This window comes from Diceros bicornis, chromosome 37 (assembly GCF_020826845.1).
Source record: "Diceros bicornis minor isolate mBicDic1 chromosome 37, mDicBic1.mat.cur, whole genome shotgun sequence".
Taxonomy (NCBI): domain Eukaryota; kingdom Metazoa; phylum Chordata; class Mammalia; order Perissodactyla; family Rhinocerotidae; genus Diceros; species Diceros bicornis.
Genome location: NC_080776.1, coordinates 28,460,491 through 28,488,404, shown reverse-complemented (window position 1 = coordinate 28,488,404; position 27,914 = coordinate 28,460,491). Strand labels below are relative to the sequence as shown.

General features: G+C 50.6%; 1 protein-coding gene across 1 annotated transcript; it reads right to left on the bottom strand.

The window, feature by feature from the left end:
- Nucleotides 1–61: 61 nt before the first annotated feature.
- Nucleotides 62–27,085, bottom strand: ING5 (inhibitor of growth family member 5). Its single transcript, XM_058533390.1, has 8 exons — nucleotides 27,039–27,085; nucleotides 24,308–24,379; nucleotides 19,878–20,044; nucleotides 18,485–18,596; nucleotides 18,224–18,317; nucleotides 5,889–6,024; nucleotides 5,650–5,711; nucleotides 62–3,658 (listed from the first exon to the last, which is right to left on the bottom strand). Exons 1-8 carry the CDS (start codon nucleotides 27,073–27,075, stop codon nucleotides 3,616–3,618), a joined length of 723 nt encoding a protein of 240 aa, XP_058389373.1. The 5' UTR covers nucleotides 27,076–27,085; the 3' UTR covers nucleotides 62–3,615.
- Between the last annotated feature and the right edge of the window lie 829 nt (nucleotides 27,086–27,914).

Sequence of the window (27,914 nt, the reverse complement as noted above, 5' to 3'; positions counted from 1 at the left end):
TCCGGACACAACAGTAAAGTTTTATCATTTCCCGAATGATGCATTCTCAAACGTTTACTCCAAAAAATACTTTATTTATTAAACAATATATCCATAATCTATAACATGATCCAAAAATACAGATATACATCTTTACATTATTTAATAAAAAGATTTACAATATTATCTTTCCTTTACAAAGGGAACATAGATAATAATTCCTTGAAAATAAAATGTAACATTCATGTTAAAGCTGCATCATCTTTTTGGATGAAATGTGGTAAAGGTGAACACCACAGAATACGTATGTAGGAAGAAAGAAACCTCATGGAGCTCTCTCCTGAATGAGAACGTTTTTCTTAGACTTCCTTTTAAAATTCCTCTCAGCACAGGTAATGAAGAGCAATCACTGTTCACTAAAAATTGAGGAAAACCTTAAATCTTCAATGCCCATAAGTGTCCGAATCCCGGATGGGGCAGACCCTGGCTGTGGCCATACGGGGAAGCTGCTCTTTGGACAGTGTTATTGCTCAAGGCAGTCCCTGCCAAGGGCTGCAGGGACAGTCAGGAGGCCGAGTGTGGTGTGGCTGTGGGGACGGGCCTGACACAGAGCTGGCCGTCGTCCCCATGTATCCCAGCAAACCCTGCCACTCCCAGTGCACAGGCTGCAACTCGGGCGTCTGCTGCCCTGGGCAGGTTGGAAGCCGCCCGGCTCCCACGGCCCTGGCCAGTACCACCTTCATGTCCCACCTGCCTGGGGGCCCCAGCCTGCACAATGGGGACAGTCACATGAGCCTCGGCTCAGCAACTGCGTCCCAGCCGACAACTCCACCAGGGCAGCCCCAGATGCAGGGGGCTCCGCTTAATAAAGTTTCGATTAGCGCAGCATTTGTTCCCCCACAGGGAGACGAGAGGAGGTTTCTCAAATTGCTGACTGTGAACAAGCAAAGTGATTCTGCTTCTCCTCTGAACAAGGTACTTCTTCCCTTACGAGCAGACCCCACAGCCATGGAGGGCCCTCGCCCTTGGCTCAGATACAGCTGCGAGAGTGACCCGCTGGGCCCAGCCCAGACCCCCTCAACCCGAGGGATAGGGTTGGCTCCACAGCCGCCTCCAGGATCAGATCTGGCGCCTGGCAGGCAAGGACGGGCAGTCTGGCCTGAATCACCCCCGAGACAATGGCGGCCAGGTTTCGTGGAGCAATCCCTGGATGGTGCAAGCAGCGTGGGCTCCCGCCACCCCTGCAGGGCTGGAGCCAGGCCAGGTGGCAGGACATTCTTTCCCAACCAGCCACTCTTGAGTGTCTCTCCGACACACAGACAGTATGAGTGTCAAGAAAGGCATTCAGTCATGATCCAAACAATGCTCCAGGGAACCTTCCTGTCCTGCCCACGTTTTCTGCTTTCTCCACACCTATAAGCATATTATTTGGGGGACATTATTGTAGCTGCAAAAGTAAACACTAGGAACAGATCAGCACAGAAATGTAAACAACGGTCAACACGTGGGTTGTGACAGTGACAAGCAGGGCAACATCATCGAACTTAAACAAAAGCTTAAGACGGAGAGTCAGTCATCTTTCCTGGGAAGTGACTGAGGCCTCAGGAAACCAGAGACAATCGAAACTTAACCCGCCATCAACCTCCACCTGCAACACCAGTGTCTTCCCGGATGACAGTAGGTGTGAAGAGTTCAGAGATGAAGTGCAAATATTAATTAGCTTCCACAGATTCATGGCTAACCTACTGTACTTACCTATCCCCCCCACAAAAACTGGTGAAAGAGCAAAGAAAAAAATGTTTCCACAATTTGTTCCCCACAATCTTTAAACACCTCTGTCAACAAAAAGCTAAGTTACTAAATACAAACGTGCCTCGTGTTCCAGCTGCAGCTGAGACCAATGGGTGTGTTCGTCGGCGCTCAGGCAGATGCCGCCCCGGACACTTCTTTTTGAGCAGCAGGAAGGATCGGTTCTGAAAAGGCTTGTCAGGCCTGGGGACCCACAGGGACGGCAGAGGCAGCTACTGACCCCTACCCTGACCCACCAGCCCGAGACTGGAAGGGGCAAGCATGCCAAACTGTCCCCACCCGCAGTCATTTGGGAGCAAGTCCTGCCCCTCAGCTCACTCTAGAAAGGACAGCAGTCCGGACACGGCCAGTGCAGGCTGAGACCTGCTGAGAACCACAGGCGTAGATGCCAGCCGGACCCCGACTGCCCTCGGACGTTCTGCTCTCATTCGCCAAATATTAACTTACGTGTGGGCAGCGGCCCGTCCGAAACACAGCTTCATGAGATCCTTTCGGCCTCATTTCCTCTCTTTGGTGACATATTAGAAGACAGGAGGACTGTTAATATCCAGTAAGCAAGGCCATCAGAAGGAGGCAGAGGTATCTGTCCAGATGACTCTCCTCATAAAGGAAATGGGTTTCTTCCTAAATCGGGAGTCTCACATCTTGATTCTATCTCGTGGATTTCTTTTTCTGGCACGAGGACAGAAACAGGTCTCCCTTCTTCCTTCAGGGATCCTCTGACTTCTCTAGACGCGTGCTGGAGGGTTTCAGAGGGTCCAAGGATGCTGTCAGAAGTCACACTTAATGCACCATCACACATGGATCTCAACACACCAAATGTATGCTATTTCCCCCAACTACTACCAAAAAGACGGTTCAAAATCGGTTTGGTGGACGCTGATTAAACAGAAAATACACTCTAGTTTCCTAGCTTCATTCCAGAACTGCTACGGTGGACAAGAAACTCACAAATCATATCACATAATCATAGTCCCTCAAACATGAGCTGCTGATCTATGTGTAACATGAACAGGTTTAAATGCAGCTCTTGGCAGACGAGACTCACTTCATATACACACACACCCACTGTTCTTCATGCTATTACAATAATTTCATCTTCACAGTAAAAATGTCAGGAATTCCCAGAGAAACAGAACATCAGCCCGTCTGTCCCAACGTCTCTCATTGGTGCAGCCTGTTTGCTAACGAACAGCCATTTCCTCCAGAAGGTGAAACCCTTTCGGAGAGAACCGCGAGTCCAGACGGAAAGGCAACACACGGCGAGGCAGAGACCTCCTGCTCCGGAAGGGCCCAGCCCTCCCCAGACAGGTCAATGGCTTCCAGGCAGAGCCGAGGTGTGGAGGACGCCGCCTCAGCCTCTACGTGCACGCACCTCGGTGTGGGACAGCTGTGCTTACAGTGCTGCTGGGGCTCTCAGGGTGCGGCCCCAGGAGACTAGGGACGACTACGCAAGGCTCGCACCTCTAGCTGCAAAGTGATGGCAGTGCACCTGGTGGGAACGTCCCCAGCACCCCCACACTCCGCACGCACGCGCCCACGGAAGCCCCTCGGGCTACTCGGGGTGCTGGCCACGCTCAGTGCAGGGGTGCTGTACAAACAGTCACGAGAAGGAAGTCACTGGGGTGAGCCCCGTAAGATTGCTCCTCTGTGCAAGCAGGGCTCAGGTGGATTCTTGTCTGTCTTAGGAGATATCCAGAATTACAATGGGCCATTGAGTTATTAAAGATCATTAGAAACAAGGTAGTTCTAAAATGAAGATAAAATGTTGCAACACGAATGAAGGAATATATTAACTTGCTCTTCTGGTTGGTGTTGGCCTCCTCCTCACTTCTTCTTCTTTCTTTCCTGGACACACCGTGGACAGAACCTGTGACGAGAAAGACAAACTGATCAGCCAATTGTGCGCGGGAGGCCCAGACCCCGCCTCCGCTGGTCTCCCAGGACAGCTGGACAACGGTGAGACAGTGCCAGAAGAGAGACCCACAAGTACAGAGAGCGCACAGCTCCCGTGGGGAGGGACCTCCTATGCAGGTCACTCTATCTGGCACGTCTGTTTTGAAGCTGACAGATACAAATCAACGAGCAAAATTGTTTACACACGAGCATTCCTCTTGATCAGCTTATCAGTCTTCCCTGAGCGATAACAAGGTCACCAGAGATCAAAATGGAGACGACACTCAGGTCACGCTGGTGGACTGCAGGTGCTGATGGCCAAGTATGGGCAGAGGACGGCCTGGCAGCTTAACCAGGTGGGCACAGGGTCCCAGGCCCTGTCCTGCACAGTCAAGTGGGCCCTGGAATCTGCATGGTTAACAAGTGCTCCCTGATGACCCTGGGCAAGTTCTAGAGCCTCAGACACAGGGGACTGTTCTTGGTGACTCCTGGACCACGGCAGTTGCTAATGACACAAGGGGACATTCCACGCTGCTTTCCACCTTAGCCCTCCTGAGCTCCCCAGGCAGGAAGCAGCTGATTCGTGTGACTGAGCTCCCCAGGCCCCAGGCCACCGTCCGCCAGCGTCCAGTCTGTGCCAATGAGCGAGCACTGAGCACATCCCTGCCCCCGCCCAAGCCCCGGAGAAGGCAACGCTCCCCCAGCAAACATGCTCACGTGGAGGCTCACAGGGCACAAACACGTCAGTCAAAGAGCTTAAATCTTCCTGAAAGGGGGGTCGGGGGGGAGCCTGTGCACTTTGTGTCTCTAAAACGACCACAGAGAAGCCAGAAGTTAGATGGCACGGGTGGACCTTCCCGGCTCTGTGCGTCCTGTCACTAGACTCTTCCACCTGGAAGTCCCGCAAACAACTCAAACCCACCACGCCCAAAGTCAAACTCCAATCAAATCTCCCTTCCTCACGCTCCGGAGCCGGCCCACATGCCCCCTCTGTCAGCGCACGGGTCCCATCCCATCACAAACCAAGCTTGCCCTGGGCATCAGCCTCCTCAGCCCAGCGGGCCACCCAGTTCTGCCAGCTCCGTCGTCATGTCCCCGTCACCCACACCACAGGGTGCTGCTGGGGCCCACTGCGTCACTTCTCAGACTCGCGGGTGCATCATAGTGCCGAGGGGGCCACCCGCCAGGACCACACACGGTTCCGAGACATGCGAGTACCCCGCCTTCGCTGTCATCCACTGAAGACCCAGGATAACGCAGACTGTCCTCTGGGGTTTCTAATGTCCCTCTGTCCACACACAAGTAACGTCACTAGAGGAAACTGGCTGCTACACACACACCAACGAGGAGGGCAATATCCAAGATCTCATCTGAGAACATGATGCCAGCCCTGAGACGTCCGTTTTTACTGCAGGTAAACAAAACCGGGTTTTTAGTTAAATGAAACCTTAGGAATAATACTAAAGCTGCTTCTGCCGAATGAATGCAAGGATCCAGAACAGAAAGTGGAAGTCCTGCTACACATCATATCAAGTAGATGGAAACCCTCCAGCAAAGAGCAAGCTCTGGCCTGCAGCCAGGTCGCAATTTCTTTAATGCTCTTCATCTTTGCTCAATGTTTCCCCAAGGGAAAGAACCCCTCATTTCTCATTTTTATGTAGGATTATCTCTACCTCACTCAAAAGAGTCAGAATGGCCGTTCTTTACGAGAATGACAGAAAGGTATGTATTATGCAAACATAATAAAAGACTCGACCCCAGGTGAGGGGCAGCAGGTGTCCCTCTGCCAGCTGGGCCCCAGGACCAAGACCAGTGCCTTGACAGGGGGCCAGGTCCCCACAGGCACACCCAGAGTGTCCACCCCAGGTCGCAGTGGGAAAGGTCCCACCAGGCGAGCCACATGGCCCAGTTCTGGAGGGAAGCTAGCACACGCGATGCCCGTGGGCCGAGGGGACACGTACTGACCATTTTCCTTTGGGTTTTGTGGTCAGGTCCACACAGGCAAAGTGAAACCACTCGATTGGACACTGCAAGGAGAAGGGAAGAGGCGGCAGTCAGCACTCTGCATGCCTGGTGTGCCAGAGGAAGAAAACAGCCTCCACACCCCAGCCCGAGGGTGCGTGTCCCACAGGAGGATGCCACAGCGTCTGGGTTCCCCATCCCACATCCTGCGGCCACCCCATCTTGGTAGCCCCGACACTCACATCCGGATTGTCACAGCCTATCATCTCCCCATAGGACACCTGGTGGCACAGGCAGTAGGTGGGCTCATTCGGGTCCACAGGCATGTCCAGCACGTCAGAGGGATGCACGGACAGGATGGTGTCAGTAAACTCAGACCTGCGAGGAAACAACAGCGGTGAGCAGCAAGTGGGTGGGGATATATCGCCCCCCATGGGGCCAGACAAGGACACCGTGGTGTGAAGGCGCCCAAGAGTGTGTGAAGGGAAAAGTGCTCACCCCACAGCATGAGAGTCCAGTCCCACTCTGGGGACATGCATCCATGCCCGTCTCAGTCCCTCCATCTGGACAGGACCTGCTGCCTGGGCTCCCCCCGACTGCCCCAGGTCGACCCTCCTTGGCCTCTTGGGGGCCCTCTCCCATCCAGCACACATCACTACCCACCAGCGGACAGTTGGCGACATCTGAGAACCCTGGCTGGACCCCATCCCACACGGGTCCAGGTGTCTGATGGGCCCTGCCTTCACCAGCTCTCCCAGTAACTGCACCTCCTCCCACAAGAATGGCCAGCACGTCCCCATCACATCTTCACACAGCAGTTTCACCCCAAAACCCATGGCACCCACCAGCTCCCCTCACCCTTCCTCAAGCTCTAAATCTCAGGAGCCCACCACACCCACTCAGCTGCCCACCGGTTAGCCAGGCCACCTCTGACCACATGCCACCCTCCCCAACCCACCCCAGTGAGGCAGGCCTGTCACCCCCACCTCTGCAGCTCCCCCTGGGCCTCCAACCAGCAGCCTGGCCAGAATCCCGCCCTGCCCACACCTCCCTCCAAATCAGCTCCCCACAGCCCTCAGCTGAGTGGGTGGGAGGGTGAGAATGAACCTTCACCTGTGTTACAGGGAAGGTAGTAGGGGGAATTTACTCTTTTACAAGTTTCATTATTTTTCAAATAAATTTGCAATCTGCAGGCTAGCACAGACAGTATATTCCCATTAGTACAGAAAGAAAACATTCCCTGCTCTACCCCCAAATCAAGAATACACACGTGTATCACACACACTTTTGCGACATAAACACAGCAAGGAACACGAAGAACGTGGCAAAAGGGACGCTCAGGAGTAGTGGCAGCCTGGAAAGTCAGACACACGGACGGGGCGAGACGAGGAGTCTAATTCCCAGGGAGAATCTCCGCTGACCTTTTTCCTGAAGGTTTGTCTAGAAACATTCTGTGCCTTTGCGGTCACACATCAAGGCTCCACAGCACACCCGAGCCACTGCACTGTCCCCCCAACCTGTAAGTGCTGCCCCCCGACCCGGGCACTGCCCCCCGACCCGGGCGCTGGCCCCAGTGTGAGCACTGCCTCCCGACATGAATGCTGCCCATGAGGGCTCCAGAGCCAGTCTGAGTCTTTCTCTTTGTAGGTAACCCACATTCTGTCTCTCGGAACAGACAGGATTTTCTCTTTGTATCTGAAATCCGTGAGCGTCACACAGGTGTATCTGGTCCATGTGCTTTCAACACTGCTTCAAGCGAGTCACAAGTAGTCCTTGAGGCTGGGACACTGTTTCCTTGGCTTTCCATGGAAACTCAGATTTCTCACCCGCCTTCCTGTCTGTCCTGCCGTCAGTGGGGGTCCCGCCCAGGTGGTCGCCCTGGATGACCCATGCAAAGCCTCTTAGGAATCACCCACAGACGAACCCACAACACTCTCTCTTGCGGTGCTCTCTGCTCTTCTGCACTGTCGTCATTCCAGCTGCTCTGTGCGTTCTGCCTGCGACGCTTGACCAACCTTTCACACCTTGAGCTACCACTTGACCTGCACCTGTCACCCCCCATTTAAGGGCACAGGTCCGATCCAGGTGGCAGCAGGAGAGGCTGGAGGGGTTGAGGGGACCACTCGGCAAGGATACCACCCAGCCAGCAGGGAGGCCCGAGGATCACTCCTGCATGACGCCCCTCTCCAGTCTCACCTGAGGGGCTCAGTGGGCGCTGCTCCTACTCCCAGAATGAAGCAGCCAGGAAGTCATGGGAAAGCCAAGCCCATCAGGGCCTTTCCCATTGCCAAGCCTGTCCCTTGGACAGGCCAGGGCGACCTCACTATTGGTGGTACTCGCCACCTTGCTCTGGCCCTACCAGGCACAAGCATCCGCCAAGCTAATTCCCCTGGACATGGTAAGTATCCCTCGCCAGGCAGTGCCAGGGAGCCCCCTCCCATGCCTGAACCCCAAAATGTGCTTCTCAAGCACTTCAGGGAGCCCCCCAGCAGGGGCAGCTGCTCATCCAAGCTTTGGGACTCAGGGGGCTACAGGGGGAACTGCCCGTGCATCCAGACACAGGTCCTGCCTTGCCAGAAAGTACTGGCCAGGCAAGTCCCTGGGGCAGTGACAGTGCACCCGGGCAGCCGCGGCCAGCAGGACTCCACAGACGGGAAGGGATGACGTCTGTGAGGTCTGCGAACACGCCACTCTAGGAAGGCCCTCCCTGTCCAGCCTGGGGTCCCCCAACAGGGAAGACAGAACCTGCAACAGACCAAGGCATTCTGAAAACTGCAGCAGCACTCAAAAGTGGGCTGTGAGGCCATGGTGCCGACGGGACAAAGGAGGCGTGTGAGAGCTCCAGACCACAGTGAGGGGGCTCCCTGCAAAGGTCTCAGGGCCGCGTCCTCGGAGCCGTACCACCCTACATGCGCCCCTGGGCAGGCCAGGGTTTGAGTCCATCGGCCTTCTCTCAAGACACTCACTCTGACCCCAGCACTGCTCTTACATCCCCCGGAGACGGCCTGCACCACACCCAAGGTTGGATGTCAGAGCCAGATTCCAGGGCAGGCCTCACACCCCTCACTTCAGCCGGTCTCTCTGGCCTGTCCTGATGCCTGTAAAACGGGACAGTGACAGCACCGCCGCTCAGGGTGGCCATGGAACAGAAACGGATTCACAGAGAAGAGCCAGGTCCAGCCCGACTCGCCGAGGAGCTCCACAAACATCACCACCCACGACGTCCCTTCCTCATCTGCAGTTGCTGCAGCCAGCCCAGCAGGAAGGCCGGGGAGTGGCAGCCAAGCCACTCGGCTCCTCGCCACTATTAGGCAGCGGTCAGCAGTGCACACAGCGTCACGGCTCTGTCGGGGGAAAAGCTACACGCCCCAGCCATCTCAAGTGCGCACAGAAAGATGGCTGCAAGACGTAGGTCATGACTGCGGTCCCTGAGGCACAGCCAGGCGCATGCCCCTTCACGGAGGCCCCAACCGCACCAGGGAGCTGGAGTTTTGTTCCCTCTGAGGGGACCGTGGGTGAGGAGGAGACGGATGAGAATACCTGCTCTTCCCCAGAAAAGGCGAGCTGTGCCTTGGGGGTCTGAGCAGGAAGGAGCAGGAAGACATGGACGCTGCTACCACAAGTTAAAACACCAAACCCAACAAATTGCTAAAACCACATTTCAAAGACACACAGCCACTGATACTTCAGGACCCCACCGTCCACTTACTGAACCCAAGGGCTACGCAGAGGCTGCAGAGTGACAGAAAGGCAGAGCGAAGATCCCTGCCCTGTCCTTGGGGAAGGGGCCTGCCTCCCACACAGCCAGCACCCTCCTCCAGGACGCCACCAACTGTGGAAGCAGCGTGGGCGGGAGGCAAAAGAGGAAAGCTAAACAGCGCCCAAGCGCTGACTGGCCCCTACAGGCAGTCTCTAGGGAAGGCAAAATAGACTCTCCAGGGACTAAACAGACAATAGACAAAACAGACTCAGCCCAGCAACGTAGTGGTTAAGTTCACACACTCTGCTTCAGCAGCCCAGGGGTTGCAGGCTCGGATTCTGGGCACAGACCTACACACCGCTCGTCAAGCCGTCCTGTGGTAGTGTCCCACATACAAAACAGAGGCAGATGGGCACAGATGTCAGCTCAGCGACAACCTTCCTCAAGCAAAAAGAGGAGGATTAGCAATAGATGTTAGCTCAGGGCCAATCTTCCTCACAAAAAAAAAGAAAAAAGAAAGAAAACAATCAGCAGGCAAGGGCTTTAAATAGTTACTATAAAGAAAATACGGGGCCGGCCCCGTGGCGTAGCGGTTAAGTGTGCGTGATCCACTGCTGGCAGCCCGGGTTCAGATCCCGGGTGCGCACCAATGCACCACTTGTCAGGCCATGCTGTGGCGGCATCCCATATAAAGTGGAGGAAGATGGGCACAGATGTTAGCCCAGGGCCAGCCTTCCTCAGCAAAAAGAGGAGGATTGGCATGGATGTTAGCTCAAGGCCCACCTTCCTCAAAAAAAAAAAAAGAAAATATGAACAAGATGAATGTGGATGCAAATATGAAGACTTTTCAAATAGGAACTAAAATTTTTTTTAAGGAAGATCAGCCCTCAGTTAACATCTGCCAATCCTCCTCTTTTTTTTTTTTGCTGAGGAAGACTGGCCCTGGGCTAACATCCATGCCCATCTTCTTGCACTTTATATGGGACGCCCGCCACAGCATGGCCTGACAAGCGGCGCGTCGGTGCGCGCCCAGGATCTGAGCCTGCGAACCCCAGGCCACTGCAGCAGAGCGCGTGCACTTAACCGCTTGTGCCACCGGGCTGGCCCCGGAACTAAAATCTTTAAAAAAAAATAATAAAAGGATCAAATGAAAATAGTAAGATATGAAATTAACGTTTATGATCTCATTCATCTGTAACTAACACAGCCTAACTGTTCACATGAGAGTCAGTAACAAACATATCCACCATAAGGCAGATGCTTTCGATCACCTCTGAAGCAGGTCTCATGGTCCAGTGGTAAATGTCCTGCCAGATTACAGAACTCTGGCTTAAACAAAAACACACACAAGACTACGCATTCCCAGTCAAAGGTCAGGCTGAAGTCCCACCGAGTGAACGAGGAGAAGCACTGTCTAAATGCTCCGTGAAGATGTGCTGTCAAGATTTTACATCTTGGGCCGGCCCCGTGGCTTGGCGGTTAAGTGCGCGCACTCCGCTGCTGGCGGCCCGGGTTCGGATCCCAGGCGCGCACCGACGCACCGCTTCTCCGGCCATGCTGAGGCTGCGTCCCACATACAGCAACTGGAAGGATGTGCAGCTATGACATACAACTATCTACTGGAGCTTTGGGGGAAAAATAAATAAATAAAATTAAAAAAAAAAAAAGATTTTACATCTTGTCAGCAAAATCCAGACTCTGGGAAACTCTCCAAGTCAAATGGTCTGGGTCCTTCAAAATGAAAATTGTGAAGAAAAGAAAAGGACAGAGAAAAACTTATATGTTAAAGAGACTTAAAGGACTTACCTGAAAAAAAAAAAAGAAAAAGACTACTTCTGACCATGACATACTAACAGGTACTGAACCTGCCCTCCTATTGTGAACATCTAGAAAACTGGACAAAATATATGCAACAACTGTCCTCAGACACTGGACAAAAGGCAGCACAAGCCTGCCATCCTGAGAGAAGGCAAACAAACACGATGAGACCTGCAATCATCTCGGCTTTCTGCCTGGTGGCATTTTCCACACTCCAGTCTGTGGAGAAGAAAAACAAATAGAGCATGGGTGTCTAGAACCAAGGAGAAAAAAATCAAAGTTCAGGGAAGGCGAGGCTGCTGGAAATCTGCAAAGGAATACCCTTGATTTTTTAGCTAAAAACTAAGCAGTTTGTGCACAGGGTGAGAATCCACAAGGCCAGGCAGAGAAACCAGGGAGCTGTGAGCTGAACAATTCCCAAAGCTCACTGCAGGCCGGATGACACTCGAGCTCCAGCCAGCCAGAATGGAGAGGCCTTGCTAAACACCAAAGGCATTCAGAAGAGAACCCAAGAGGATCACACCTTAGCAGCAGGGCTGAACCAACCCTGGAGCCAAGGCTACCCTAACCCAGGGGTTGCCAAAATGCAGCCTACAGGTGGCTGCCTGTTTCTGTAAATAAAGTTTTATTGAAACACAGCCACATCATTCATCTATATATTTTCTGTGGATGCTTTCGATATAAAACAACAGAGTTAAGTGGTCATATGGAGACAATATGGCCTGCGAGCCGAAAATATTTACAATCTAGCCCTTCAAGAAAAAGTTTTTTTACAAAGGTTAAAAACAAACCTGCAAAGGATCAACCTGATTCACGGGTGATTAAACTACTGACCAAAAATTTAAAAATAAAAAAATTCAGGGGCCAGCCTGGTGGCATAGTGGTTAAGTGCACATGCTGCGCATTGGCAGCCCGGGGTTCACAGGTTCGGATCCCGGGCACGTACGAACGCACCGCTTGTCAAGCCATGCTGTGGTGGCGTCCCATATAAAGTAGAGGAGCATGGGCACAGATGTTAGCCCAGGGCCAATCTTCCTCAGAAAAAAGAGGAGGACTGGCATCAGATGTTAGCTCAGGGCTAATCTTCCTCACACAAAACAATAAATAAATAAAAATAAAAATAAAATAAAAATAAAAAAATTCAACACCCATTAAATGAAGACAACAAAATCCAGATATTTAACAACATAACATTCACACTATTTAGCATCCAGTCAAAAATTACTAGACATGTGAAGAAGCAGGAAAATGTTATGTATAACCAGGAGAAAAATCAGTCAATAGAAAGACATGCCAAACTCATTGAGTTGTATACATTAATTATGTACAGCTTTTTGTATGTCAATCATACTTTAATAAAAAAGTTTAAAAAAAAAAAAAAGAAACCTGGAAATAACATACATAGAACCAGAAGAGAAGGTCTTTAAAAAAAACCTATTATAAATACTCATTTGAAGATATAAATGAAAATATGAATGTAATCAAAGAAATGGAAGAAACAAACAGAATCTCTTGAAAGGAAAATCTCTCAAATCAAAGATTCACTAGAGGAGATTAAGATTAAATAAAATACCAAGGAAGACAAGACTTGAAGATAATGTCATAGAAACTATCCAAACTGAAGCATAGAAAGAAAAATGCTGACAAAAAAATAAGCAGAGCCTCAGTAATCTGTGGGAAAATATCAAGCTAACTAACATACATGTAATTAGAGTCCCAAATTTGATGCAAACTATAAACCAACAGCTCCAAGAAACTCAATGAGCTCCAAGCAGAATAAACACAACAATATCACACCAAGACACATCATAATTAAGTTGTTAAAAATCAAGTGGCTACATGGAAATCACAGAAGCAGCAAAAATAAAGCCACTTACATACAGAACAAAGATAAGAATTATCACTAACTTCTCATCAGAATCAATGCAAGATGGAAGACAATGGGACATCTTCAGTGCTAAAAGAAAAACAAGTTAACCTAAAATTCTGTATCCAGTGAAAATATCCTTCAAAAATGGAGGTGAGGGGACCAGGCCAGTGGCATAGCAGTTAGGCTCATGCACTCCACTTCGGCAGCCCGGGGTTCGCCAGTTCAGACCCTGGGCACGGACTTATGCATCACTCATCAAGCCATGCTGAGGCGGCGTCCCACATAGAGCAACTAGAAGGATGTGCAACTATGACATACAACTATCTACTGGGGCTTTGGGGAGAAAAAAAGAATAAAAGGGGAAGATTGGCAGCAGATGTTAGCTGAGGGCCCATCTTCCTCAAAAAAAAAGTTTAAATGTTCAATGAAGAAAGACAACTATTGCCAAGCTTCCAGTATATGTCTTTCTCATATCAAAAAAAAAAAAAATGGAGGTGAAATAAAGACACTTTCAGAGAAACAAAAACAGAAAATTCATCACCATCAGCAGACCTGCACTGGAAAACATGTTAAAGGAAGTTCTTCAGGCAGAAGAGAAACGACACCAGGTGGAAATCTGCATCTACGTAAAGAAATGCAGGGCACTAGAAACGGTAAATATACAGAGTGACGACTTTTTCTCGGGGCCAGCCCGGTGGTGTAGCAGTTAAGTGTGCGCGCTCTGCTTCGGCGGCCTGGGGTTCACAGGTTCAGGTCCCAGGCGTGCACCAAAGCACTGCTTGTCAGGCCATGCTGTGGCGGCGTCCCATATAAAGTAGAGGAAGATGGGCATGGATGTTAGCCCAGGGCCAATCTTCCTCACAAAAAAAAAAAAAAAGAGGAGGATTGGCATCGGATGTTAGCTTAGGGCTAATCTTCCTCACAAAAAAGAAAAAAAAAACTTTTTCTCATATTTTAAAATCTGTTTAAGATAATCAATGGTTTAGACCTAATATAATAATAACAATATATTGTGAGGCTTATATCATATGTAGAAGTGAAATTTTCAACCACTGCACAATGGATGGGAAGCAGGAAATGGAAGAAAATTCATATAGGTTCTTACATTAAACATGAAGCACTACATTATTTGAAGTTCACTGTGCTAAGTTAATGAAACGGAGTACACACTAGAATAGTCCTCAAAATAGAATACTAAAAATATATGTGATTAATCCAAAGAAGAGACAGGACAAACAGACAACTAATAGCAAGATAGTAAATTTAAATCCAACCATATCACTAATTACGTTAAATCTGAATGGTCTAAAGATGGCAACAAAGAGGCAGACACCGTCAGACTAGATAAAAAAGCAATACTCAACTATTTGCTACCATTAAGAAACTCACTCTAGGGCTGGCCCCGTGGCTTAGGGGTTAAGTGCGCGCGCTCCGCTACTGGCGGCCCGGGTTCGGATCCCGGGCGCGCACCGACGCACCGCTTCTCCAGCCATGCTGAGGCCGCATCCCACATACAGCAGCTAGAAGGATGTGCAACTATGACATACAAGTATCTACTGGGGCTTTGGGGAAAAAAAAAAAAAAAAAGGAGGAGGATTGGCAATAGATGTTAGCTCAGAGCTGGTCTTCCTCAGCAAAAAGAGGAGGATTAGCTCAGGGCTGTATCTTCCTCAAAAAAAAAAAGAAAAAAAAACTCACTCTAAACACACACACACAAAAACACGAACACGTTGAAAGTAAAAGAATGACGGGCCGGCCCCGTGGCTTAGCGGTTAAGTGCACGCGCTCTGCTGCTGGCGGCCCGGGTTCAGATCCCGGGCGTGCACCAACGCACGGCTTCTCTGGCCATGCTGAGGCCGAGTCCCACATACAGCAACTAGAAGGATGTGCAGCTATGACATACAACTATCTACTGGGGCTTTGGGGGAAAAAATAAATAAATAAATAAAATTAAAAAAAAAGAAAGTAAAAGAATGAAAAAGGCAGAAACTACACTATGCAAAAACTCATCATAAGACAGCTGGAGTGGCTACAATAACATCAGACAAAGTAGACTTCAAAACAAAGAATATTATGAGGAATAAAGAAATAAATAAGTTTCGGGGCCGGCCCGGTGGCACAAGCGGTTACGTGCGCGCGCTCCACTGTGGCGGCCCAGGGTTTGCCGGTTCGAATCCTGAGCGCGCACTGATGCACTACTTGTCGAGCCATGCTGTGGCAGCGTCCCATATAAAGTAGAGGAAGATCGACATGGATGTTAGCTCAGGGCCAATCTTCCTCAGCAAAAAATTAAAAAAAAAAGAGGAGGATTGGCATCAGATCTTAGCTCAGGGCTGGTCTTACTCACCAAAAAAAAAAAAAAAGGAAAGAAAGAAGTTTCATAATGATCAAGGATTCGACTATTAAAAAAAAAAAAACTAAACGTGTATGAACCACCAAATAACAGAGCTTCAAAATACATGAAGCAAAAACTGACAGAACAGAAAGGAGAAATAGACAAATCTCTAACTAGAGTTGGAGATTTCACACTCTTCTCTGGGTAATTTACAGAACAAGTAAACAGAGTATCAATAAGGATCTAGAAGACCTGAACAGCATTATTAACCCAGCAATCTAACTGACATTGATAGAACACTCCACCTAACCATAGTACAATACTCATTCTTTTCAAGTGCATGTGGACCATCCATCAAAACAGACCATAGGCCCTAACACAAGTCTTAATCAATTTCAGAGGATTTCAATTATAGCACGTTCTCTGATCACAGTAGAACTCAATTAGAAATTGAAATCAGAAAGTTACCTGGAAAATCCCAAATTATTGTGCAGCTGAAAAACATACTTCTACACTATGGGGGTCAAAGAAAAGTCACGAAGGAAATTTTAAATATTTTGAATGGAATAAAAATAAAAATACAAGATTTCAAAATTTGTGGGATGCAGCTAAAACAATAATCAGAAGAAAATTTATAGCTTTTTTTTGTGTGTGTGTGTGTGAGGAAGATTGGCCATAAGCTAACATCTGTGCCCATCTTCTTCTATTTTGTATATGGCATGCCGCCAGAGCTTGGCTTGATGAGCGGTGCGTAGGTCCGTGCCCAGGATCTGAACCTGCAAACCCTGGGCCGCCAAAGCACAGAGCACAAACTTAACCACTAAGCCACCAGGCCAGCGCCCATATAGCTTTAAATACTTATATTAAAAAAGAAGGGGGGGGCCGGCCCCGTGGCTTAGCGGTTAAGTGCTCACGCTCCGCTGCTGGCGGCCCGGGGTTCGGATCCCGGGCACGCACTGACGCACCGCTTCTCCAGCCATGCTGAGGCCGTGTCCCACATACAGCAGCTAGAAGGATGTGCAGCTATGACATACAACTATCTACTGGGGCTTTGGGGGGGGTGGATAAATAAATAAAATCTTTAAAGAAAAAATAAAGAAGGGGGGCATGAAAATCAATGATCTAAGCTACTTCCACCCTAAAGAGCTAGAAAAATAAAAGCAAAGTAAACCCAAGTTTAGTAGTAGGAAAGAATAAAGATACGAGTGGAAAACAAGTGAAACAGAAAACAACAACAGAGAAAAAACAAAAATTAATGAACCCAAAGGCTACTTCTCTGGAAAGATCAAGACAAAATCAGAGAAGACACAGATGACCAATGTCAGGTCTGAAAGAGTGGTCACCAGCACAGATCCCACAACAGCAGGAGGATAATAGTGTAATGTTATGAACAACTTTACATCAATAAATCTGACAACTTACACGAAGCAACAAATTCCCTGAAAGATATAAATTAACAAAACTGACTCAAGAAGAAATAGAAAGGTTGAATAGTTCCGTAAGTAAAGAAACTGAATACAGCATCAAACTGTATACTTAAAATGAGAACATTTTATTGTATGTAAACTATTCCTTAATAAAGTTAATTTAAAAGGTTAAAAAAACCCAGTGAGACTAAGTTATAGTGTCCAGCAATGCACACAAGGCAGACAAAACTACGCAGAAAGAATAGAAATAAACACTACCTGAGTCTGGACCGTGTTCCTTTGGGGCAGAGGGAGGAGGTGATGATGTTGATGGCACACGAGAAAGGGCTTCTGGCAGCAGTCAGTCACGGACTAGGCAATGGTTACAAAGATGTGCCTCTCACTGTAACTCATTAAACTACAAGTTTTGTACAGAGTTCTGCATCTGTGTATTGCTTTCCAATACCAAGGTGGTATTTGTGTTTTTTTAAAAGATAAAAGTTTAAACATCAGGTTTAAGAACCAAAACTTTTCCTTTTTATTTGTCAAAAACTAATTCATTTTTGTTTTTTTTGTTTTTGTTTTTTTTTTGGTGACGAAGACCAGCCCTGAGCTAACATCTGCCACCAATTTCCCTCTTTTTGCTGAGGAAGACTGGCCCTGGGCTAACATCCGTGCCCATCTTCTCTATTTTGTATATTGGATGCCACCACAGCATGGCTTGATGAGCTGTGTGCAGGTCCACACCCGAATCCGAACCTGCGACCTCTGGGCCGCTCAAGTGGAGCAGGCAAACTTAACCGCTGCACCACCGGCCGGCCATAACTATCACCACACCACTGAGCTCTCCCCATAACTGTCAGAATCATCTCCACAGAAGCCACTGTTTACCATTTTCTCCGTAGTCTAAATGTCACTTCTATGAAGCAAGACTACAGTATCTCAGAGGATGGGGGAGCAGGTGGGAGAATGCTTTAAATGAAACATCTAGAAGCTCAAGTTAAATGACATGTATATGTAATAAATGTAGTCACAATTTAATAATGAATATACCAAAATGAATATAAAATGATAGACAGATATACATTCAGCTACTAAAGAGTGCCTTAGCTTCAAGTGTCAATCAACATTATCGTGTCCCTCGAGAGGGAGGACACACAACAGCTAAGAGAATGGGTTCTGGAGTCAGACTGAGCGGTGCAAACCCAGCTCTCCACACACTAGCTATAAACCTCGGGCAGGTTACTGCCCCTGGGAACCACCAACCATAACGGTGCTCACCTCAGGCTGCTGTGAGGACCGAGGACCTGACCCACGTAAAGCACAAAGAACTACAAGGACACCCGGCACGTGGTAAGCACTTCCTCAGGGTTAGTTGTCATCGGGGCTTCTAGATCCTAAATAAACACTAACGGTGTTCTTTGGGGAAAAAGAGAAGAGGCTCTCACCCTCCTTTATGCTTCTTTTTCTTTGGAGTGTCTTCCTCTGAGGTTCTCCTGCCGCGACCCCGGGAGCCTCTTTTCTCTTTTTGACCTCGACCTTCTGAAAAACAATAAAGACCCCAGTTATTTTCCCAGAATTCACTAAAGCAGGACAAGGTTTACCCCAATGTGATATTTACCATAATGCTCCTGATACACTTATCAAACAAAATTCTTCAAAACTCCATAGTTAACAGTAACAAAATAAAGAAAAATTAACAGACTTGCTTTTTAACCCTCGTCCTCCAGAGCTTTCAAAGTCGCTGCCCTCCATCTTGTCCTTCAGATCCGCTTCAAAGCGTGCGAGGTCTGCATCAAGCCTTCGAATGTGTTTATCCACCTGAAAGGAAGGATGCTCACAGGTCTCATTTAAAAATGAAAGCACACCACCTCAGGAATCACAAATGCACCAGCAGTCAACCAGGAAGCACTTTCTTGCCCTTTAATTGAGTCTTCAATCAATAAAGCTCTGCTAAAACAGCGCCCACTATTTCAAAGTTTATACAAGGATCTTTTTTCTCCTACATATTTTGACACCTCAACAGAATAAATCCTACACAGGAAAAACCATGAAGGCAGGCAATAGTGAAAAAGAGTCGTAAAATGCAACAGAATAAGAGGTGAGGGTATTCGATACCAAATCCTAATTTAAAAATCTGAAGAATACATAGGTTTTCAAACAGAATAACCGAAAAAATAAAAATAAAACAGAAAATAACTCTAACGCTTCAGGTGTAAGAAAGAGAAGGCAGAACAGTCAAGGCAACCGGAGGAGGTAATGCCGTACTGCCCCGACAGAGGAGGCGCTCCTACGGAGAAACCACACGGACTTCACAAGGAACTAACACAACACATCCCTCTATACAGCTGCCTCGTGACAATCGACCAACACCGTCCGTCACAGTCCACAAGGGAGGAGCAGTACCCTTCTGTGTCTGGAAACGGACTACAATCTTAAACTGCCTTATGCATCAGAGAGAAACTCTAACTTCTAATGACAACTGATCAAACCTAACCATTTAGAAAACAGGCTGCTTACCCTGAAGGCGCAGCACTTTGGGGCATCAAAACCCCAAATATGAGCATTAAGTTCTCCTTCTAGAGTATTCTTCGAATACAACTTAATTCAGGTTTTTAATAAATTATTGTTTGTTTTACTGGGGGAGGCGGGGGAGGGAGTTAGCCGGTGATGGCCTACAAAGACAGCAGTGCTTCACTGCACGACCTCATGGGAGCTGCAGGACAATGGCTTTGTGCCATCGCGGGAGACCCAAGTGAAGCTTACTTGAGAGGAAACTGCATAGGACAAAATTCTAGCACTTTACATAAAGCTGACAAAAACAAGCATTAAAAAATATACACAAAAACGAACGGTTTCCCCAACCACATAAACAAGCAGAAAGGGCTCCAGGTGAAGGACACTCCTGATTCGCACTTTCTCTTGAAGCGCCACCCTATCAAAGCCCGACCTTCATCTCGGATGCACCATTTCTGAGCAGCTTTTCCGTTAAGCGAAAGGGAGAAGTGAGTGTCCTCTGGGAGAGGCCTGAGGCCCAGCCTCCCCCACAACCCCCCCAACCCCCATCCCAGGCCTTCCTCACGCCCACCTCCACCTCCTCACCATCTCATAGGTCTGCATGGCCAGCTGCACCTTGTCATCGCTGTACTCCTTGCATTTGCTATAGGCGCTCTGGATCTTCTGCAGGTGCTCCACACGCTGGTCTGGAGAAAGAGTCTTCACCGTGGAGATATACTCAGCAGCCAGGATGTCGATCTCTGCTTTCTTATCTGATAGAGAAGTGGTTGAAAAGCTAGTCCTTGCATGAGATTCCACTACATGCTCATCAGACTCGCAACAAATAAAGCCTGACCATACCAAGTTCTAGCAAAGAAGTGCCTGACACAAACTTTGAAGCACTGCTGTGGAAGCAGAGCAGGCACAGCCTTCCGCAGACTTGGAGGTGTGCATCCATGGAGGTGTGCATCGTGGAGGTGTGCATCCATGGAGGTGTGCATCGTGGACGTGTGCATTCATGGAGGTGTGCATCGTGGAAGTGTGCATCGTGGAGGTGTGCATCGTGGACGTGTGCATTCATGGAGGTGTGCATCGTGGAGGTGTGCATCCATGGAGGTGTGCATCATGGACGTGTGCATTCATGGAGGTATGCATCGTGGAAGTGTGCATCATGGAGGTGTGCATCATGGACATGTGCATTCACGGAGGTGTGCATCATGGACGTGTGCATTCACGGAGGTGTGCATCGTGGAAGTGTGCATCATGGAGGTGTGCATCGTGGACGTGTGCATTCACAGAGGTGTGCATCATGGACGTATGCATTCACGGAGGTGTGCATCATGGACGTGTGCATCGTGGAGGTATGCATCATGGAGGTGCGCATCCATGGACGTGTGCATTCATGGAGGTGTGCATCATGGATGTGTGGATTCACGGAGGTGTGCATCATGGACGTATGCATTCACGGAGGTGTGCATCATGGACGTGTGCATCGTGGAGGTATGCATCATGGAGGTGCGCATCCATGGACGTGTGCATTCATGGAGGTGTGCATCATGGACGTGTGGATTCATGGAGGTGTGCATCGTGGAAGTGTGCATCATGGAGGTGTGCATCGTGGACATGTGCATCCGTGGAGGTGTGCATCGTGGAAGTGTGCATCATGGACGTGTGCATTCATGGAGGTGTGCATCATGGACGTGTGCATTCATGGAGGTGTGCATCATGGACATGTGCATTCATGGAGGTGTGCATCATGGATGTGTGCATCCATGGAGGTGTGCATCCATGGAGGTGTGCATCATGGACGTGTGCATCGTGGAAGTGTGCATCATGGAGGTGTGCATCATGGACGTGTGCATCGTGGAGGTGTGCATCGTGGAGGTGTGCATCCATGGAGGTGTGCATCACGGAGGTATGCATACATGGACATGTGCATCACAGAGGTGTGCATCATGCAGGTGTGCATCCATGGAGGTGTGCATCATGGACTTATGTATCATAGAGGTGTGCATCGTGGACGTGTGCATAAATGGAGTTGTGCATCTATGGACATCTGCATCGTGCACGTGTGCATCCACAGAGGTGTGCATCGTGGAGGTGTGCATCGTGGAGGTGTGCATCCATGGAGGTATGCATACATGGACATGTGCATCACAGAGGTGTGCATCATGCAGGTGTGCATCCATGGAGGTGTGCATCATGGACTTATGTATCATAGAGGTGTGCATCGTGGACGTGTGCATAAATGGAGTTGTGCATCTATGGACATCTGCATCGTGCACGTGTGCATCCACAGAGGTGTGCATCGTGGAGGTGTGCATCGTGGAGGTGTGCATCCATGGAGATGTGCATCATAGAGGTGTGCATCGTGGAGGTGTGCATCCATGGAGGTGTGCATCCACAGAAGTGTGTATCGTGGATGTGTGCATCGTAGAGGTGTGTATCCGTGGAGGTGTGCATCGTGGACGTGTGCATCGTAGAGGTGTGTATCCGTGGAGGTGTGCATCGTGGACGTGTGCATCATGGAGGTGTGCATCCATAGACGTGTGCATCATGGAGGTCTACATCACGGACATGTGCATCGTGGAGGTGTGCATCATGGAGGTGTGCAGCCATGGAGGTATGCATCATAAAGGTGTGCATGATGGAGGGTTGCATCCATGGAGGTGTGCATCATGGAGATGTATATCCACGCAGGTGTGATTCGCGCAGGTGTGCATTGTGGAAGTGTGCATCCATGGACATGTGCATCGCAGAGGTGTGCATCGCAGAGGTGTGCATCCATGGACATGTGCATCATGGAAGTGTGCGTCATGGACATGTGCATGGACATGTGCATCCATGGAGGTGTACATCATGGAGATGTGCATCCATGCAGGTGTGAATCATGGAGGTGTGCATCATGGATGTGTGTGTCCAGGGACGTGTGCATCGTGGAGGTATGCACATGGAGGTGTGTATCATGGAGGTGTGCATCACAGAGATGTGCATCTATGGAGGTGTGCATCCATGGACGTGTGCATCCACGGAGGTGTGTATCACAGAGGCGTGCATCCAAGGAGGTGTGCATTGTGGACATGTGCATCCTTGGAGGTGTGCATCATGGAGGTATGCATTCACAGAGGTGTGCATCCACCCAGATGTGCAGACATTACAACCAGGGCAATGTCCCCAAGAGAGTCCCAGAACAGGACTGCTGTGCCAGCCAGTACTCATTGTGCCCTCTTTGACTCTCAAGAGTCCCTGTCTGAATAATAAAGTATGTGCCCACCTTACCTATGACCTGGCATACTACTACTAGGTACATCTTCTAAAGATTTAGACGTCAGGATACACATGGGAAAACCTTCCTAAGTGCAGAAAACAGGAAACAACCCAAACGTCCAATCTACAATAAAACAGATAAATAAGCTGTGGTCCATTCATACAACAGAATGCTACCCATTAACAAAAGGAACCACCTGCTGCCACACGTGACAACACGGAGTATCCCACAACAGGTGACACTGAGTGAGACAGAAGACACAAAGGAAAACATAGTGTATGACTCCACTGATATGAAAGGCGGAAACAGACACAACTCTTCACTCTCTGGTTTAGAGAGGTGAGGAAACCACTGCTGCAGGTGCAATCTCAGGGGGTAGCCTCTCGGGGGGTGGTGTCCACTCAGGAGGGTCACACAGAGCCCCCAGGCACCAGAGGCTCCATTTCTCCATCTGGGGAGAGGTTTACCAGGTGATATTTGTTAAGCAATCTGTAAATGTTTATGCTTATTTCTAAATGTAAATGCTGTATTTCACAATAAAAGAAGTCTCTGCACCCTCTAGTCAGGACGGTACACCTTAGTGAAAAACCACAGCTATTCCAATCTTGCAAAACATGTGGCCGGCACAATGAATGAAAAGTCACCCACACCCAAGCACATCATCATGGACTGTAAAACCTCGGGGATAAAGAGGACAGGCCAAAAGCTTTTAAGCAGGAAAGGAAAAAATGACACACAAATAAAGGGCGAGGAATCCACAAGGCATCAGATTTCTCAACAGCAACACGGGAGCTAAGAGACAACACAGCAACACCTCTCACATTCTGAGGAACAATGCTGGTCAGTCTGGAATTCTATACCCAGCCAAACTACTAATCGACTAGGAGGCTGGAACAAACACATTTTCAGAAATGCAACATTATAAGAAGTTTACCTTCTCGTGCACTCTTTTTCAGAACGCTACCAGAGAAAAGGCTCCTCCGAAACAAGCACGCAAATTAAGAAAGAGGATGTTTACAAGGCAGGAAACAGGGTCCCGCACCGAAGAGGAGCAGAAGCAGAGCCCAGGAGAACCCAGGGCAACATCTGCACAGTAGTCCTAGAAACAATCGGCCCAGACCAGAACCACAGAACAGAGGGCTCCAGGAGAGCCATCTCCATGGGAGCAAACACAGAACCAGCAGAGAACCTGGTGCAGCTGACACAGAACTCCAAGAAAACCACAGTGATCCAGAAAAGGTCATGAAGCACAGCATGTGGAGCGGCTCAGTTGTAAACTACCTACACAGCAGTCCCATGGAAACACCATCACTGGCCCACCACAGATTCAAATTCTAATCCACTACACCAGGAGACGGGGGAGAGAGATGGGTATGCAGGAGCTGGGTGGGGTGCAAGTGGAGAAGGAACTCTTCATTTTCCATAACAACTATGTAGATAAAGTCTAAAACTAAAGAAAAATAAAATAAGAAATAGCAGCAAAAACATACATTTAGAAATAGGGAGTTAAACTTCAAGAGATCAGAAAGCGCTATCTATTTAAATTATGCACACGTAGTTTGGAAATAGAAAATCTTTTAAAGGAAAGAAAAGGTAATGAACATTTTGACTGCAAAGAGGGGATGATGCTTATAAAGATGTGACGTGAAGATGTGTAATAATCCAAGGAACTAAGTTTGATCTTAAAGTATCAACTCTCTCTCTAAGGCACCACCCAATGCCTAAAGCCTAGGCTAAGGCCCCACTGCACCAGCTCCCCTGAACCCACCTTCTGTCCTCTGGTCCAGCTCTCGCATCAGCTGGAAGTTCCTCTGAAGTTCACAGGGAAGGTTCTCGATACCTGAAACACGGAGACATGTACTTCTCAGTAGTAGGACAAAATCTGCCTCCCAGGCTTTTTACCTAAAGTCTACAAATAAGAAGCCTGCTTTGTCTTCTGTTTCTGTTAGAGTTTGGAGAAGAGAACGACTAATGTATCTTTTCTCAGGGACAGGTACCAAACACTGAGAAGAGGGTGACACACTTCAGAAGTGGTCAGAAGCTCAAGAAGTTAGAGGCAGGGGCCAGCCCTATGGCGTAACGGTTAAGTCTGCACGCTCTGCTGCTGGCGGCCCGGGTTCGGATCCCGGGAGTGCACCAATGCACTGCTTATCAGGCCATGCTGTGGCGGCGTCCCATATAAAGTGGAGGAAGATGGGCACAGACGTTAGCCCAGAGCCAGTTTCCTCAGCAAAAAGAGGAGGATTGGCACAGATGTTAGCTCACGGCTGACCTTCCTCACATAAAAAAAAAAAAAAAAAGTTAGAGGCAAACTTAGAAAGGAGCTGTGAGCAGAGGCAGAGGTAGGGAAGATGGCCCGGGTGACTCCTCCACCCCAGACCCCAAGGCATCCCCCTCTGCAGATACCCCGCCACACTGAGCAAGTTCAAACCCTGGGGTCCTCCTTGATCTGCCCTCCACTTGACTCTGATATCCAGTGCATCAGGCAGTGCAGACCAGCGCGGTCTGGCAGAACTTTATGCAAGGATGGAAATGCTCTCTCTCTGAGCTGCCTGATAGAGCGGGCACTGGCTACATGAGGCTACTAAGCACCAAAACAGGGCTAGGACGACTGAGGGACTAAACTTTCAATTTTACTCAAGTTTAACTAATATGCAGTTGAAGAGACTATGCCTGACAGCACAGGTCAACCCCATGCTGCTTTCCTGTCTGCGCTGCCATCCTTCTAGTCCAGGCCAACCTCTCCACCCGCCTGCACTGCCGTGACAAGCCATGCCCCCGACTGGGCTCCAGCGTCCAGTCCTGGCCCCCCTCCACTCTCCCCAGCTGCCAGTGATCATTTTAAGAGCTAATCTAACCTTACAAAGCTGCCGCTTAAAGCCCCAGTGCTTCCCAGATCACCCAGACAGTGGCACAAACTCCCTCCAAAGCCTCCAGGCTCCCCAGGCCCTCCCTGCTCTGTCCCACCCAGGGCTCTGCAGGACAGTGCCATCCCCGCGCTCTCACGACCTGCTGGTCTTCACGGCCCTTAACTTTCTGCAAACTTTTAAAAACTCCATCTGCCCCATCTGATAGTAAGTTCCAGGAAAATGGGGATCGTGTTTGCTTTCCTGGCACACAGCAGGTGCTCAAGGAGGGAGCAGGTGCCTCCATTCCCGAGCCTTCATACAGGTGGTCCGACCACAACAAAACTCACGTTCCTCAAACCCTCCTTATGGAGTGCACCAGGCAGGTATTGGGACAGAGAAGGGCAAGCCACAATGCTCCCCAGCAGACACGTGGGTGCAGGCCTCTCTGGTGACAACGGTGTGGAAGAGCCTCTCCTCCACCGAGAGCAGAACAAATGGCCAGGACTGGACAACCCCTTTGGGGAGGGCTGGATTCCCCACTGTCTCCAGCAGAGCGGGGCTCATGCCCTGGTCTCGGCAGCCTCAGGCGGGGGTCCCAGGCAGCCAGGCCTGAGTGGCTGTGAATACACCCAGTGCAGCACAGCGCTCCAGAGCCACCCAACCCAACCCCCACCCAAGGGCACCCCCAGCGGGAGAGACCCGCAGGGTTCAAACGCAGGCTCCCCACTCCAGGGCCTGCGGGCTGCATTTTCCTCTCTGTAGAAATTCCGGAAAGAACCATCTGCTCAGGAGTTATCAGGAGGGTCCAACCTGTGCTCCCTGTAGACAAAGACGGAAGGACGCCTGCACCGAGAGCTTCAAGGACGTGGGCCCTGAACCTTAACCAGCCTTGTAGGTACCCAGAGAGACAGGCACCCTGGGAGACCCTCCGCCAGCACCGCCTCCCCATCTTGCAGACACACAAACTGAAGCTCGCTCTAAGGAAGCCACTCCCAGGTCACAGTACGAGCAGGCACAGAACTCTGGAGAGCCAGAGCCGGACCCAGAGTCCATGGGGGTTGGGACTAGACCACCGCGCGGGCCAGTTGGGTGGGGGCGGAGCCTAGCCGGAGAGGGCGGGACCTAGCGAGGGAGGGCAGAGGCGAGGCCGAGGCCTGGGCCTACGGTGGGGAGGGCGGAGTCGACGAGGAGCGCGGGCCAGCCAGGAGGGGCGGGGCCTAGCCCATGATGGGGCGGGGCCTGACCGGGGCCCTAGCCAATGATGGGGCGGGGGAATGGAGAGGCGGGGCCGGCAGGGAGGGGTGGAGCCCACTCTCGGAGGGGAGGGGCGGGGCTGGCAGGGCTGGGGGCAGGGGCTTACCCGGGGGGCGGGGCCTGGTCACACCGACCCCGCCCCGCCCCGCCGGCCCCGCCCCGCCGTGACGCACCTGGAATTGGCGGGGCCGTGACGACGGGCCCCCGCGCCGCGCCCCCCACGCGCACCACCCTCGCGGCCCCGCCCCGCGCGCGTCCCCGTCGCCCCCGCCGCCGTCAACCGCCCCGCCGCCCCCACGAGCCCCACGGTCCCCGCGCTTGGTCTGGCACGCAGGGGTGTGCGGCGGGGAGGGCCGCGCGCGGGCGGCGGGCCCGGGGCGCGCGGGAGGCGCTTACTGTCCAGGTAGTGCTCCAAGTACATGGCGGTCGCCATCTTCGTCCGCGGCCGCGCTCTGGGTCTGCGCGGGCGGGCGGTGCCGCGAGGGGTGGAGGGCGGTGCCGGCATGCTCACTATTCATGAGTCTCGCGCGCTGATTGGCCGATGGGGGCGGGGACGCCGGCTGGGCACGCCCCCTGGCTTCCGGTCGGCGGGATCCGCGCGGCGCCGCGCGGGAGCTGAGCAGGAGGGGCTCGGCGGGGCAGTGTGAGAGCGAGGTCGGGGCGCCGCAGCCTCGGACGCGCTTCCTCCGCCCGCTCGGCGGGACCCGCGCTGACACGTGGCGCCGGGGGCCGGCCACCCGCTCCCCCCCGGAGGTCCGCGCCTGTGTCCGGGAGTTCTGGGCAGGGTTGGGCTCAGAGCGTGTGCCTGCGAGGTGGACGAACGCGGTCGCGGGACGAGAGGGTCCGCGAGAGCCCTCGGATGCGCGCAGGAGACTGGACGGGCAGCGGAGTCGAGGGTCAGCCGCTGCAGGCCTTCTGTCTTCCCCGGCCAGCGCGGGCCCACGGGGAAGGGGCTCCGCGTGCCTCCGCCCGTACAGGGTGCCGAGGGACCGCTGTTCCCCAGACCAGAGGAGCCCGGGCCCCAGAACCCACCCATCCTTGACTCCGAGATTCAAGGTTGTTGGTCACACCAGCGGCACAGCCTGACGAATGGAGCACTAGTTCCATTATTGAAGATGCGCGTTTCGAGATATTCCCCGCTTCTTGAACTCTTCCCGAAGCCCCAAATATTAAAAAATGGAAACCTATTCATTGTTTTTGCCAATCTTACGTTCATTATAATAATTCAAACTATTCCGGAACTTATAGTTTCCCCACTTCCCGGAATACAGG

Excerpts from the sequence above, each read along its gene's own strand:
- ING5 (XM_058533390.1), bottom strand. The coding sequence starts at position 27,075 with ATGGCGACCGCCATGTACTTGGAGCACTACCTGGACA. Across the intron at positions 18,318-18,484 it reads TGGAGGACGAGGGTTAAAAA|AAGGTCGAGGTCAAAAAGAG; the intron begins GCAAGTCTGTTA and ends ATTGTTTTTCAG. Across the intron at positions 5,712-5,888 it reads TAGGCTGTGACAATCCGGAT|TGTCCAATCGAGTGGTTTCA; the intron begins GTGAGTGTCGGG and ends TTCTCCTTGCAG.